General features: G+C 41.6%; 1 protein-coding gene across 2 annotated transcripts in view; it reads right to left on the reverse strand.

Moving 5' to 3' along the window:
- LOC126248625 (plastin-2) overlaps positions 1-13,801 on the reverse strand; it is a 223,659-nt gene that overhangs the window by 58,399 nt on the left and 151,459 nt on the right. For both annotated transcript variants that reach the window (XM_049949796.1, XM_049949795.1), the window contains exon 7: positions 13,107-13,320. In XM_049949796.1, coding sequence (XP_049805753.1) covers positions 13,107-13,320 — 214 coding nt within the window. The remainder of the gene's footprint in view (positions 1-13,106; positions 13,321-13,801) is intronic.

The raw sequence follows: 13,801 nt of genomic DNA on the forward strand, positions 1-13,801 counted from the left end.
CAGATCTGGGTCAGGTAACAGAGGATGTAGGTGCTTTATGCAAGGATTTCACAAAGGAGGATGCCGTGGTTATAGTGGGTGGTCCGGGAAATAGCATTGGCAGAGACTCTGAATATTCCATAGAGAGTGACCTGGTGAAGATAGCATCAGCAACGAAGCATACGGGTGTGGGATTTGTGTCTGTGTTGAGACGCCATGATCGGCCTCATTTGAACTCTTCCGTAGGGAGGGTGAACTTTGAGTTGGAGTGGCTGCTTAGGACGGATATAGGGTCCCATATTGGTTTGATTCCTGTGGATGCTATCGATAGGTGGGACTACACTAGGCATGGCCTTCACCTCAATAGGAAAGGGAAGGGAAAACTGTCTGGGTTAATTGCAGAAAACTTAAGGGGGGGGACACTGGCACAAGTGGTAAAATACCAGTGGTCACAGGTGTCAGAGGGATGCCTTTTTTAAGATAGGGAAGGGGGAAAGAAAACGAGTTTTAAGAGAGATTGGCAGACACACTCAGTTTGAGAAAACAGATGAACAGGAGTCAGATTTTATCATACAGCCTCCATTTAAACAGTGTTTAACAGAAAGTAATCAGAAACTGCCAGTTCATCTTCTCCAAAGCAGTTACAATCCCATTAGTATGCAGTATCAGTTATCTTTATTACACCAGAACATTCTGGGACTTAGAAATGAAGTTGATGAACTACTCATTTGTATTGATGAAATGAATTCATCTAACCAAATTGACATAATCTGCCTCTCTGAACATCAAGTGACCACTGATATAGATATGTTAGACATTTCAGGATTTAAGCTAGCTTCCTACTTCTGCAGAGTGGATATGGATGGAGGAGGAGTTGCCACATTTATCAAAAACTGCCATAAATTCAAGAACATTGACATTAATAAATTCTGTTTAGAGCAGCATCTAGAAGCATGTGCAACAGAAGTAGAGTTCCATAACAGATCCTATATAATAATAACTATTTACCGAGCACCTGCAGGAAATTATAATCTATTCTTAGATCATCTAGAAGCTCTTGTGGGTTATTTAACAGGAAGAAACAAAGAAATTTGGATTTCTGGTGACTTTAATACAGATTTTCTAATGCAATCTTCCAGTGAACATTCACTGCAGTTAGTAATGTTGTCTTTCAATCTAACTCACACTATAAACTTTCCAACTAGGATCACTAAATCCTCAAGGACAGCCATTGATAACATTTTTATAGACAAATCAAAGGAACAAAATCATATAAAACCTGTTATAAATGGACTATCAGATCATGACATGCAGCTCCTTGTTTTAGATGTAAATTCTAAGCAGATTATCAAGACTGCTAAATCTGAGTACAGGAGAGTAGTCAATCAACCAAAAATTGAGTGTTTTAGAAAACTGCTCAAAGATATGAACTGGAAAGATGTTTATAGTGCTCATGACATGAATGAAAAATATAACACATGCATGAACAATGTCAGTACCATGTTTGAAAACTGTTTTCCTCTAAAAGTTACTCAAATTGAACAGAAGTCTATAATAAAACCATGGATTACACAAGGAATAAAGATTTCCTGTAAGACAAAAAGGAAAATGTATCTGTCGACCAAGAATAGCTCCAATGCTGATGATTTAGCTAAATACAAGGAATACTGTAAAACATTAAAAAAAGTAATTCAGACGTCTAAACAAATGCACTACGTGAAGAAGATAGCAATGTCAGGGAACAAAATAAAAACAATATGGGATATAGTGAAAGAGCAGACTGGTAGAACCAGAAAGGAACAGGAGCAAATATCAGTAAGGGTAGACGACACATTAGTAACTGATGGATATAGTGTGGCAAATCTATTTAACAAGTACTTTATATCTGTTACTGATAGAATGGGACTTTCAGGATCAGTAAATAATGCCCTTGATTATCTGAAACTAGCCTTCACAAATAGCTTCAAGTACATGAATATATCACTCACTTCATCAAACGAAATAACGTCCATAATAAAATCTTTAAAAACAAAGCATTCTAGTGGGTACGATGAAATATCAACAACGTTAATTAAGGCATGTTCGTGTGAGTTTAGTACAATTCTAAGTTACTTGTGTAACCAGTCAATTATAACTGGGACATTTCCTGACTGGCTAAAATATGCAGATGTTAAGCCTCTATTCAAGAAAGGGGATAAAGAGATACCATCAAACTACAGACCGATTTCACTTTTGCCAGCATTCTCAAAAATTTTAGAAAAAGTAATGTACAGGCAGCTGCTCAACCATCTGACCACAAATAACATATTATCAAGAACACAGTTTGGATTTCTGAAGGGTTCTGATATCGAGAAGGCTATTTACACCTACAGTGAAAATGTACTTAATTCATTAAATAACAAATTACAAGCAGCAGGTATTTTCTGTGATTTGTCAAAGGCATTTGATTGTGTGAACCACAACATCCTTTTAAGTAAATTAGAATTCTATGGTGTCACAGGCAGTGCTGCAAAATGGTTCAAGTCATACCTCACTAACAGGAAACAAAGGGTGTCAGTGCAAAGGACTAGTGAATTAAGTCATCAGTCATCATCAGAATGGGAAGAAATTACATGTGGTGTCCCACAGGGATCCATCTTAGGGCCATTGCTTTTTCTTGTGTACATTAATGATCTCTCATCAGTTACACTGCAAGAAGCAGAGTTCGTTTTGTTTGCAGATGACACAAGTATTGCAATAAATAGTATGTCAAGTGTAGTTCTAGAAAGATCTGCTAATGATATTTTCATGGATATTAATAAATGGTTTAAAACCAACTCACTGACATTAAACTTCGAAAAGACTCACTATATGCAATTCAGAACCTGTAAGAGGTTTCCACCCAGCATATGCATAAAATACAAAGAAGAGCAGATAGAAGAGATTGACAGTCTTAAATTCCTGGGATTACAACTTGACAATAAATTCAGTTGGGAAGAGCACACCACAGAACTGCAGAAACCCCTTAACAAATCTGTATTTGCAATTCGAGTGTTAGCAGACATAGGCGACATAAAAATGAAAAAACTTGCATACTTTGCCTACTTTCATTCCATAATGTCATATGGTATAATATTTTGGGGGTAACACTTCAAGTCAAACAAAAGTTTTCAGAGTCCAAAAGCGTGTAATACGTATTATTTGTGGAGTAAATTCACGGACGTCCTGTAGAAACCTCTTCAAAGAACTGGGTATACTAACTACTGCCTCTCAGTATATTTACTTATTAATGAAATTTGTTCTAAATAATTTATCTCTTTTTCCAACAAACAGCTCAGTTCATACATACAATACCAGGAACAAAAATGATCTGCACAAAGACTTAAAAGCACTTACTTTAGTTCAAAAAGGGGTCCATTACTCAGGAACACTCATCTTCAATAATTTGCCAGTAAACATAAATTTAGTTACAAATAAAGATCAGTTTAAAAGGAGCCTGAAAGACTTACTAGTGGCCAACTCCTTCTACTCCATTGACGAATTTTTTAATAGAAACAAATGATGTATTGTATATATTCATACTATTAGTATTGTTATTTCAGCTAAAAAATAAATAAATATATAAATAAATAAATTTTGACATGTTCCACATCCCCGAGGATCTCCTCAGCACGGATCTATGGAACGAAAACTAATCTAATCTACCTAATTTCATAGGCATATATACCGATCACTTTTCACAATAAAATATACTCCTGTAAAATAACAATTTATCAGTTTTGCACTTTCACACTCCTGCAAAATAGTACCAAAATATTGTAAAAAGAGTGACTCAGAATCTCATGCACAGACAATTGACTAATTCCAACGCAGGCTTTGTGCCACTTGGCCACTGAACCAGTTAGAGATGGCTTTCCTCCTCATGTATGCCTCCAACTGACCTAAATCACTGACCTAGTTTTTTTAATTATCTGGTTACAGGTAACGTATGTATGACAACAATTTCCTTATTTTTAAGTGTCCGAACGGTTACACGTGATCTGAAATGGATCCTGCTTTATTACCTTTAACCTAGTTTAAAAAAAAGAAAACGCACACACAGTGACCAAAACATTTCCACAGAACTTACTTTCCAATGGCTCTGCAACCAATGTGATGAATTGTGTGAACACCAGTGGTTCACATTGTCTGGCTGTTGACACTAAAGGTGCATTTTTGTGTGCAGAACCTTTTTTTTAAAAAAAAGGAGAAAGCAACTTGAAATAACATGTTCTCTGTAAAACAGTAGCCATACTGTCAGAACAATAAATACATGTCCACACACGCCCTTATCCACACGTATGGTTCCGGTTGCACACATGACGATGACGACGACATCCTGCTAGCCCTATCCTGAGGAAAATGTCAGGGAACGTGACAAACAGGCCAATAAAATCCCCTTACTTAGACCCATTCACGTAAACAGTAATCAAACCAGGCTGATCAGCCTGGCAATGTAAAATCTCGTTAAATTTAATTTAATAAATAAATAAATAAATAAATAAATAATCTGCAGTAGAATTCTTCCTGTCAGCAGTCAATTTGAAAAGTAACCTGGGCCCCTTTAGTTTCCAGGTGGCTCCCTTACTCCATCCCTGGCTCTGGACCTCAAAATGCCCCCACCTGCAGTAATTCACAGCTCTCCATCACATGGGTCCTTAACAGCCTAGTTGCCTATGGACGGTGACTGAACAGCCATTGCAGTGGTGGCTGTGCAACCAAGACAGAAGCTAGCAATTTCGGAATGGACAAAGCCTTGTAAGCTTCGCATACCACAATGCAAAGACGTCAAATATACAGCAGATGCTCAGAAACCTCTGCACACAGGCTAGCAACTAGACTCATGTATTAAGTCCAGGCCTTGCTGATAAATAAACATGGCCTAGCACAAAGGCCCTATACAGTTTGTGCAGACAAGACCTGTTGGCTCTCAAGATCTATGACCGAGACATTTAAGAACGTTTACAGCCTTGAGAAATACCAGTTTTATTTCATAAGGCATAGCAGCCACATTAGCTGCTCATCAAAGGGGAGGCCAAGATATTTCACCTTTTCCTTAGGAGTGAGAACAGCATCCCCAGTTTTTAAAATGGGTACTTTAAAAAAAGAGAGGGCACAATTAAAATCAATGCAAACAGTTTTCTCCAAAGAGAATTTAAAACCTGTGGTGTTTACCCATTCCTCCAACCACCTGATTGCCAAATGCAATTGCTGAGTAGCCGTTGCAAGGTTGGAGGATGCACAGAAGACTGAGAAACTATCCACAAACAAGAAACAGTACCAGAAGTCATACTGCAGATGTAATACTGTTGATTGCAATGGCACATACCTTGACAGTCTGCACATACCCCTGACGGACTTCATTCTCCTGCTTAAAATAGACAGGACACTCCCAACCTTGTATCTAAAATACCTGACAGAGGAAGGACTGTATGAAAGTGGGTAGATATCCATTGAACCCCCCACTGATAATAGAAAATAGAACTAAAACAACATACACTGATCAGCCAGAACATTACGGCCACCAACCTACTATCGATACAAGCCTGTCCACACGATAGCAGGAATGACTGCTAGTCAGACAGATGCACAGTTCATGTAGTGTCAATGAGTGAGCTGTCTGTGTATAGAATGGGGAAGGTGCGCAACCTGAGTTTGACTGAGGTCAGATTATGATGGCCCAGAGCCTCAGCACAAGCATTTCGGAAACTGCAGGACTTGTCAGGTGCTTGACGAGAACTGTGGCGAGTGTCTTCAACATGTGGCAAAACCAAGGTTAAATCATGTTCAGAAATCATGGGGTTGGGTGGCCACCTCTCATTACAGATGTCTGACATCGTAGGCAGGGCACACTGGTAAAACAGGACAAGTGGCAAGCTGTGGTGGAACTAATATCAAGTTTAATGCTGAGTGGAGTATAAGAGTGTGCGAACACAGTGAACCGAACGCTCCTAACAATGGGCCTCCACAGCCGTGTGCGCCAACCTGAACACCACATCAGCTCCTATTACTGAAAGGGGCATGTGACCATTGGCATGGGAGGGTCTGAATCCATCGTCCTCCAGAGCAACAGTTCCTTGACATCTGTACTGCTGGGCAGTGACAAGTTGGTGGCAGCGCCATTATGCTCTTGGGAACATTCATGTGGGCATCCATGGGTCCAATGAAGCTCGTGCAAGGTACAATGATGGCCAATGAGTATCATACACTGGTTTAAGACCACATACACCCCTTGATGACTATCATGTTTCCCGACAACAGTGGCATTTCTCAACAAGATAATGTGCCATGTCACAAGGCCAGGAGTGTGACTTAGTGGTTTGAGGAACACTGTGGTGAGTTCCAATTTACGTTCTGGCTCCCCAACTCACCAGATCTGAACCCAATCTAACATATCTGGGATGTGATTGAACGTGGCATCACAGCTCATCACCCCCTCCCCAGAATATACGGCAATTAGGTGACTTGTATGCAGATGTGGTACCCACTCCCTCCAGTGACCTATTACTGCCTTACTGCTTCCATGCCATGATGCGTCACCACTGTTACCTGTACCAAAGGTGGACATACTGGCTATTAAGTAGGTGGTCATAATGTTCTGCCTGATCAGTGTAGTATCCTAGGCCTTTCCCAATTCAAAGAAGACATCAAACAAGGTGTTTCTTATTAAGAAAATTTTGCTGAATTACTGCTTCAAGCAGAGTCAGGTTACCGAATGTTGAGTGATACCTCCTCAATGCACAATGGCAATGACTTAGTAAGGACCTGGTTTCCAGAACCCACACTAGGCACCAGTTGACCATATGCTCCAATGTCTTTACACAGCTTATCAGACTAACGCTACAGTTAGTCTGATCCAGTTTTAAAACTGGGATCAAAATAAATTCTTTCCACAAGTTGGGGAAGTCTCCTGTCATTAAATTTCAGTGAACAGATGAAGGAGGACCTCCTCCACCTCCAGGTCCAACTGTTTAAACATGCTGTATATTATCATGTCATGACTGGGTGTAGTATTATGAGCTACTGGCAATGCAGAATCCAAGCCCAACAGAGAGAGAGGCTGGTTGAATCCCTCCATGCTGGTGGAACAGAAATCTTAGTCAAGCCTCTCCTGTGTTTCAAATAATGATGAAAGCTGGACCCTAGCTATAACTGGCCATGGTGGTCTGAGATGATGGAGCCATCATCTAAGAAATGATCCTCAGTGATGTTATGAGACACCCCTGCTCACGTGCAGCTGTTGTCGGCAGTCCTGAGATCTGCGTGGGGATCCTCCTGACGGTTTCCTATACTTCACTTGTGGTTGTGGTGTGGACCTATTAATGGATTTCAGAAAATCCTACAAAGACCTCTGCTTACTCTATCAAATTATTCTCCCTTCCTTTGTGCACACCATCCACAAGGTTGCAAGTTTCGCATCTATAGGGCACTGATTGAATCTGCTTATAGCCACCCTCCCGACCCTGATCACAGAATGACACTCGTTTTTCACCACGGGACAGGCTGCTGCCTAGGTGTTCCCACTGACTTTGGGATGGATGCATCCATGGCATGGTGGATCATGGCTGTAACATTACCCATCCAATCCTGGATGCTGTCACATTGCTCAAAAACAGCCAACTGCTTGTAAAGCAACAAGTTAGCCTTCCTGAACAGCTATCTCTGATGCTTCCTTTCGGGACATGCTCCATCAGGCAGCACTGTGTGCACTGAAGTCCCCTAAAAGGAGAAAGGGATGGGGTAGTTCAACAAGAATGTGCATGATGATACCACTGCAATGGTCTTGTGGGATGGTATGTATGCAGTAGAGATGGGCAAAACTGTTCTTTTCAGAGATTGGATCAGAACTGTTCACTCCCTGAAATGAATTAGCTGTTTTTCATGACTCACCACTCATTTACATAAGAAAATAAATGAAAGGCACATTGCCCTTTAAACTTGGTTTATTCCAGTACTATACCTGTATTTTGATCTTATTTGATCCTATTTTGAAGTAACATAGATAATGAGTAAGAATTTTGTATTGTTTATTGAAATTTCCACGATATGACAAAGTTTTTGATTATTGATTTATTTTGCACTAGCGTGGTTTTTTGGGTGATCGGAAAATGTTGTAACTTGAGATTTACATTAACAATATATTTGGCTATAATGTATTAAAATTTCATTAACCTCATACAAATACATCGCAAGCCATATATTTTTCCTTTCGAAGACGCCTAAAATCGCAAAATCCGTACCAGAATAAGAAAAAAAAAATATAAATTTGACTGTAAAACGAAAGTGCTGCATATAGCCTTACGCAGAATAAAACAAGGAAAATATTGGTGTATCACATTTTGCGATACGTTTATCGGTTCGCTCGTAATTAAAGCGTAAATTCGAGTGTCCATAATAAAAATCCTATAGTAAGAGTAGTCATCAGGAACCTAATCTAATCAGTTTAAACAAATAAAAATAAAATAAAAACAATTGATGTATACATAACATAATAATGTAATATACATAGCGGTATTACTATGAAGAACAATATCCAGTGGGGACAAACTCCGATGCAGAGGCGCTGAGTCGAGCAGGTCGAGCCGCGAGCTGTATTACTGCGTGAGCTGAGACCGCAGAGACCAGAGTGACACCAGAGTCGCTTTGCTCGACGCTCTGGTTAGAGTTGTGACGGTGGGGTGAGCGTTGAGCGGGCGAGTTCCGAGGGTGGGGGGAGCTCACCCGCTCCGAGACAAATCGTCCGCTCCCTTGCGAGCAGGTTTTTGCAAGTAGTTCCTATGTTATCCGCTAGGTGGCTCTCTGTCCTGTTGCTGGCATCAACTGCCCAGAGGGCAGGACGTGCGACTGAAACGATCACCGACAGAGTGCGATGCGAAGTTAAGCTGCGCCAGACACTGCACAGTGCACACGGCAGACGACGCACAGAGACGGCCCGGCATATGTGAAACACAAAATCCAATGGGGCACTGCACAATGCAGGCAGCCAAGGTAGAAGCAGGGCAGAGGCCGGCGCTGGCTGTGTTGTGTGGCGTGCACTGTGCTCTGACCAGCAGAGGCGCTGCTGATATGCTCCGTCTCTCTCTCTCTCTCTCTCTCTCTCTCTCTCTCTCTCTCTCTCTCTCTCTCTCTCTCTCTGCCTGGGAAACGTTTGGAGCTACCGTTCTTTTTTTCTGAATCACTGATTGTTCACTCCTTTGAAAGATTGAACTCTATGAATTAGTTCAAGAGCGGATCCCCCATCTCTAGTATGCAGAGCACACCGTGACAGCAACACGGGCCATTCTCCGAGCAGCGAAAGCTTGCTGTTTTGTGGTGAAAGGCAAGGGTGAGAAGTTGACTATGTCCTTAATGAACACTGCTACCCCTCCTTCTGCCCTGTCACCGGTAAGGTCATCTTTTCTGTAGAGGTGACAGCATTTAAGTACTGGTGCATCAGCCCATTTAAAATGTCTCTCTTTGAGATAGTGGCAAGAAGATCCATCCTGTATAAGGAGTTCAAGTCCTACAGAAGATTCCTGTACCCATTAGTATTCCATTTGATTATGAGAGCTATTTCAGCAGTGTGGTTTTCATTTACTCCTATCCTTACACCAGGGTGGTGAAGCACTTTTGGAAAGAGGGTGAGTGGAGGGTCTGTCCAGGTCCAGTGACAAGACGCCAAAGTCCATAATATTTTCATCAGCCAGACGTGCCGGAATGACATCTGACGGCACCCAGGACAGATTTTGACCTGAATGTTGCGACCATTTCCCTAGTCCCCTTCCCTTCAGAGATGATGGAGACTGGGGGTGTTTAGAGGCACTCTGCTGCCTTTGGCGTACCCTCTCAATGCTCACTGCAAAAAATGTTCAAAAAATGTTGCTAGCATCTTCTGTCTAAGCTGCCTGGGTAGCTATGTCTTTACTCACTTTGCTTTGGCATGTACAGGAGCAAGTACAGGTGCTGGTGGTGGATAACTGTACACTGGACAGCATTTGCATTGAGGCGTCTAACTTGGGGACAGGTTTCTGCAACACGGAAGCATATGAAGTGGCAACAACGGGTTTTTGTCATCTTATATTCTCTTTCAACTTCTGTGCAGGGTATAGCTTGTTCACTTATTTCCTGAGTTTTGCATTTTGCAGCAACAAGAACAAAGCATTCTCAGCTACAGACTGGGTGCAGAACAGTTTATGCAGATTTATGGAAACAGGTATTCAGTCTCAGCTTTATGGGGTGTCCTTCCACACTTCCCACTGATCACTTCACCTCCACAATCCAGCATCACACTGCCACAATGCTGGAATTTGTAGCACTGCATACGGTTAAGTATGTAATGCCTAACTATCCTAGGAACCCTGCCAAGACATGTTCAGGTAGTGTTGGAGAACTGAAGGTCACGAAGGCGGTGGTCTTCTAAATTTCTGCATTATTCCTTTGCATCCTCTGCTCCACATCCACTAATCCTCTGCAATGTCCATTCTGGTTCAAGTTCTGCAGTGTTGATGTATAACCATACCCTTGTTTGAGTTGAGGGAGTTATGTAACTCAATAGTTATGACACAGTAACCCAATTTTTGTGACTTCATTTCTGCTTTGCCCTTTTAGTCTCAAATAATAAGGAATGATTTCATAACTGCTTAATAGACTAAGGTACAAGCAAGCAATTCTAAGTCTTCATGGATACATGAGACAGGGAGACACTGAAATACGCCCTATCTCCCCTTGATCACTACTAACACATTTGGATTTGACTCCAAGAGCCCCGTTACTAAACACTATTTAATTATCAGGAGGACCAGCCTAGCTAATTGTCTTGGATGAGTGGATGTGAGTACTCCCACGCAGTAGACCCATCACACTGAGTTGCTAAGTCCTAGTTTGAGGGTTTCATCTTGGTCCCACGAGCAGCTCCACTCAGGATCCACTCAAGAGTCCCACTGCCTGAGTAAGTTAATAAAAATAAGGTGCAGTAGTTTCCCTAGAGGTTGCCCACTAATGACTGTTTCATCTCAACAACCATGCATCTCACCGGCAAGCAGCACCCCTCAAGACAGAGGGTTTTCTTGAGAGGTTTTTACTATCCTTGAGATCTCAGTGGTCAAACAAAAATCTCCATACCCTGTGGCACACAACATTCCACTGCTGTGCCATACAGTGGTGGCTGAAACTTGCCCAGAGTTTATAGTGAAAGAGGAATGGTGGTACTCATCAGTCCCCAGCTCAGGAACCCCGGGGTCTCCAATCCTGTAACCAAAAAACAAATGCTGAGCCCCTGAGGGTGGCTGCACACAGTTGTTGAGCAGCTTCGAATGGGCACCCCCAGTAAACACTGAATACCACCCAGGAATCTAATACTGCTATGAACTTCCAACCATCTTGGGTCATTTTGCTATAAAACACCTATTTACAAGATCTGTCTCTCACATCTACTCTTATCGCAACCCTGTCAGGGACATTTCTTACCTCATATAAGTCATGTTACACCACATACGAACTTCAATGTACAGCATCTAATGAGCGTAGATCCAAACCAATGATTACCGCCTAGCTGTCGGAAGGCCAACTCAGCTACACAGCAGGCTTCATAACATAATGTAATTGAATTAACTGATGCTTCACAATCCACAGTATTTATATTCTCCCCTCTCCCCAACACACGGTTTTCTAAACTGCGTAACAGTTAAGCAACCAACTCTGACGTGGAGTTCATCAATCCTAGTAGCTGGTGAGTGGTGGTATGCTAGTCTCTCAGCAGTCCAGGAACAGATGCATTCAATGCGTGAAAGATCAGGAGAACAGTACCTCCCTCTATATTGAGACAGTTTAGGACACCATGGGCAACACGCATTGTTGCATTCTACTGTTGAAAGATAACTTCACAGTGACATCAAACATAGGGCACAGGTACAGATACACCTTAATGCATCATAAATTTAATGACTGCTGTCCAAAGGTGATATTATGCACCCAATGGAACCTCATACCATTACAACACATGTTTGTCCTGCATGACAATGACTAATGCAAACTGCAACATTTGTTCTCCTCAAAGCATCCATACATGAATACATCCCTAGTAATATACACAAAATTGGGACTCATCTGGAAAGATGAAATGTTGTCATTCCTGTGCCCAATGTTTTATTCAGTAGTACCAATGTGAGCATACCTCTCTGCTGCTTCACGAAGGGAAGGCACATCAATGGCTGCCGTGTTAACCGTGGTGTTTCAGTAGTCATACAGTCCACGTAGATACTTGCCTTTCTGCAAACAAGCCGATTACCTAGTTCAAGGTACATGACATGGCTGTACGGTCATCCACAGTCAAATGAACAAAAGAGTCACTATCCTGCCGCTGTAAAATTTCGACATGAGCTGGTAGGATCTTCCCTTCTTACATGAAGGCATGACGACATGATCTCGCAAGGAAACAAAATTGCACATTTATTCTCAATGAGAATCTCATCGCGTAATTTTTCCTTATATACAGAATGTAGATGTCTTTACTCCTATGTACTCTGTATGGCTGCACTGAACCACTGATCTGGATATCTGAGCATGTAGCACACCTCTCATGCCAATTTGACATTTGTTATGTGCCACCTCCTTGGTATTGCAGTTTTAGTGACCAGCAGTACATATTTTTTCCAATGTTAGAAGCAGCACCTTCCCATGTGTGCCCCAGTTTTAAAGGCAAGGGGGCGCACGGGCACGGATGCGCAAGGATCCACACAGCCACCTCCACACATATGCATCACATTGTAAGAAGGAATCTAAGCATGCTGCACTTCCTGATTATTAGTAAACCTGCATGGCCATTAGGCAAACACAGAGTAGAATATTTTTTCTACAAAGTATCACTACTTTTGCAAATTCAACAGTAAATGTTTAACCTCAAGGTTTAATCTATTGCTCATTGTCATTTTCCTCAGGCTTTTAGTTAAACAACTCTTAATCCCTATTGTATCAGCAATTCTCTAATTAATCTTTTGGGAGCTGAAAGCAAATTACCCTCATCTGATTGAAGAGGTCTCTCAAAAGTACAAAACTGACTCATTATTACTTTAGACCTTTCAACTTAAAAGTTAGAAGTCTTTCATAACTTCATATGACTCAAAAATACTTACTTTTCTCTTCCCTGGTTTCTTCAATATTCTCTAATCCTTCAATTTCACCTTCAGGGCGATCAAGACCAGGATGGTTATTGAACAAGTTGGCAACAAAAGCAAGGTTAAGTTTGTAAATTCCATTAGTCACATCACTCGGTGTGACAAAACTACGACAACCCAGTTTCCCAGCTTGCTGGAGCATTATTTCTGCACGTCGCAGAAGATCTGGCTCCTGTAACAAAAATCAATTCAATTACATTCAATGTAGCCACCCTCTTAAAATTACATACTGATCACTTGGGAGAAATGTAGATAATGCAGCTCTCATAACAGGTTTTCATGTGGCCCTCTACTGGTGATTTAAGTCATGGCAGTGAAGAGAGAGAGAGAGAGAGAGAGAGAGAGAGAGAGAGTGTGTGTGTGTGTGTGTGTGTGTGTGTGTGTGTGTGTGTGTGTGCGCGCGCGCGCGCGCGCGCGCTCGCGCACACCAGTTTATTTTATGGAATCACCACAGTAAGACATTCCACATGGAGACATGACACAGTGGCAGAAATGAGCTGTTGTGTTTGGATATTCCCATGACCGTAACACAAATGAAGCTTCACGATTTATTGGTGAATGAATGCGGGCATGGGAATGGGCATGGGCACATAATGTTCCACACAGCCACCTCCCCACATATGCATCACATTCTTTGCAGATTCTTTATAACA

The sequence above is a fragment of the Schistocerca nitens genome, chromosome 3 (genome assembly GCF_023898315.1).
Source record: "Schistocerca nitens isolate TAMUIC-IGC-003100 chromosome 3, iqSchNite1.1, whole genome shotgun sequence".
NCBI lineage: Eukaryota > Metazoa > Arthropoda > Insecta > Orthoptera > Acrididae > Schistocerca > Schistocerca nitens.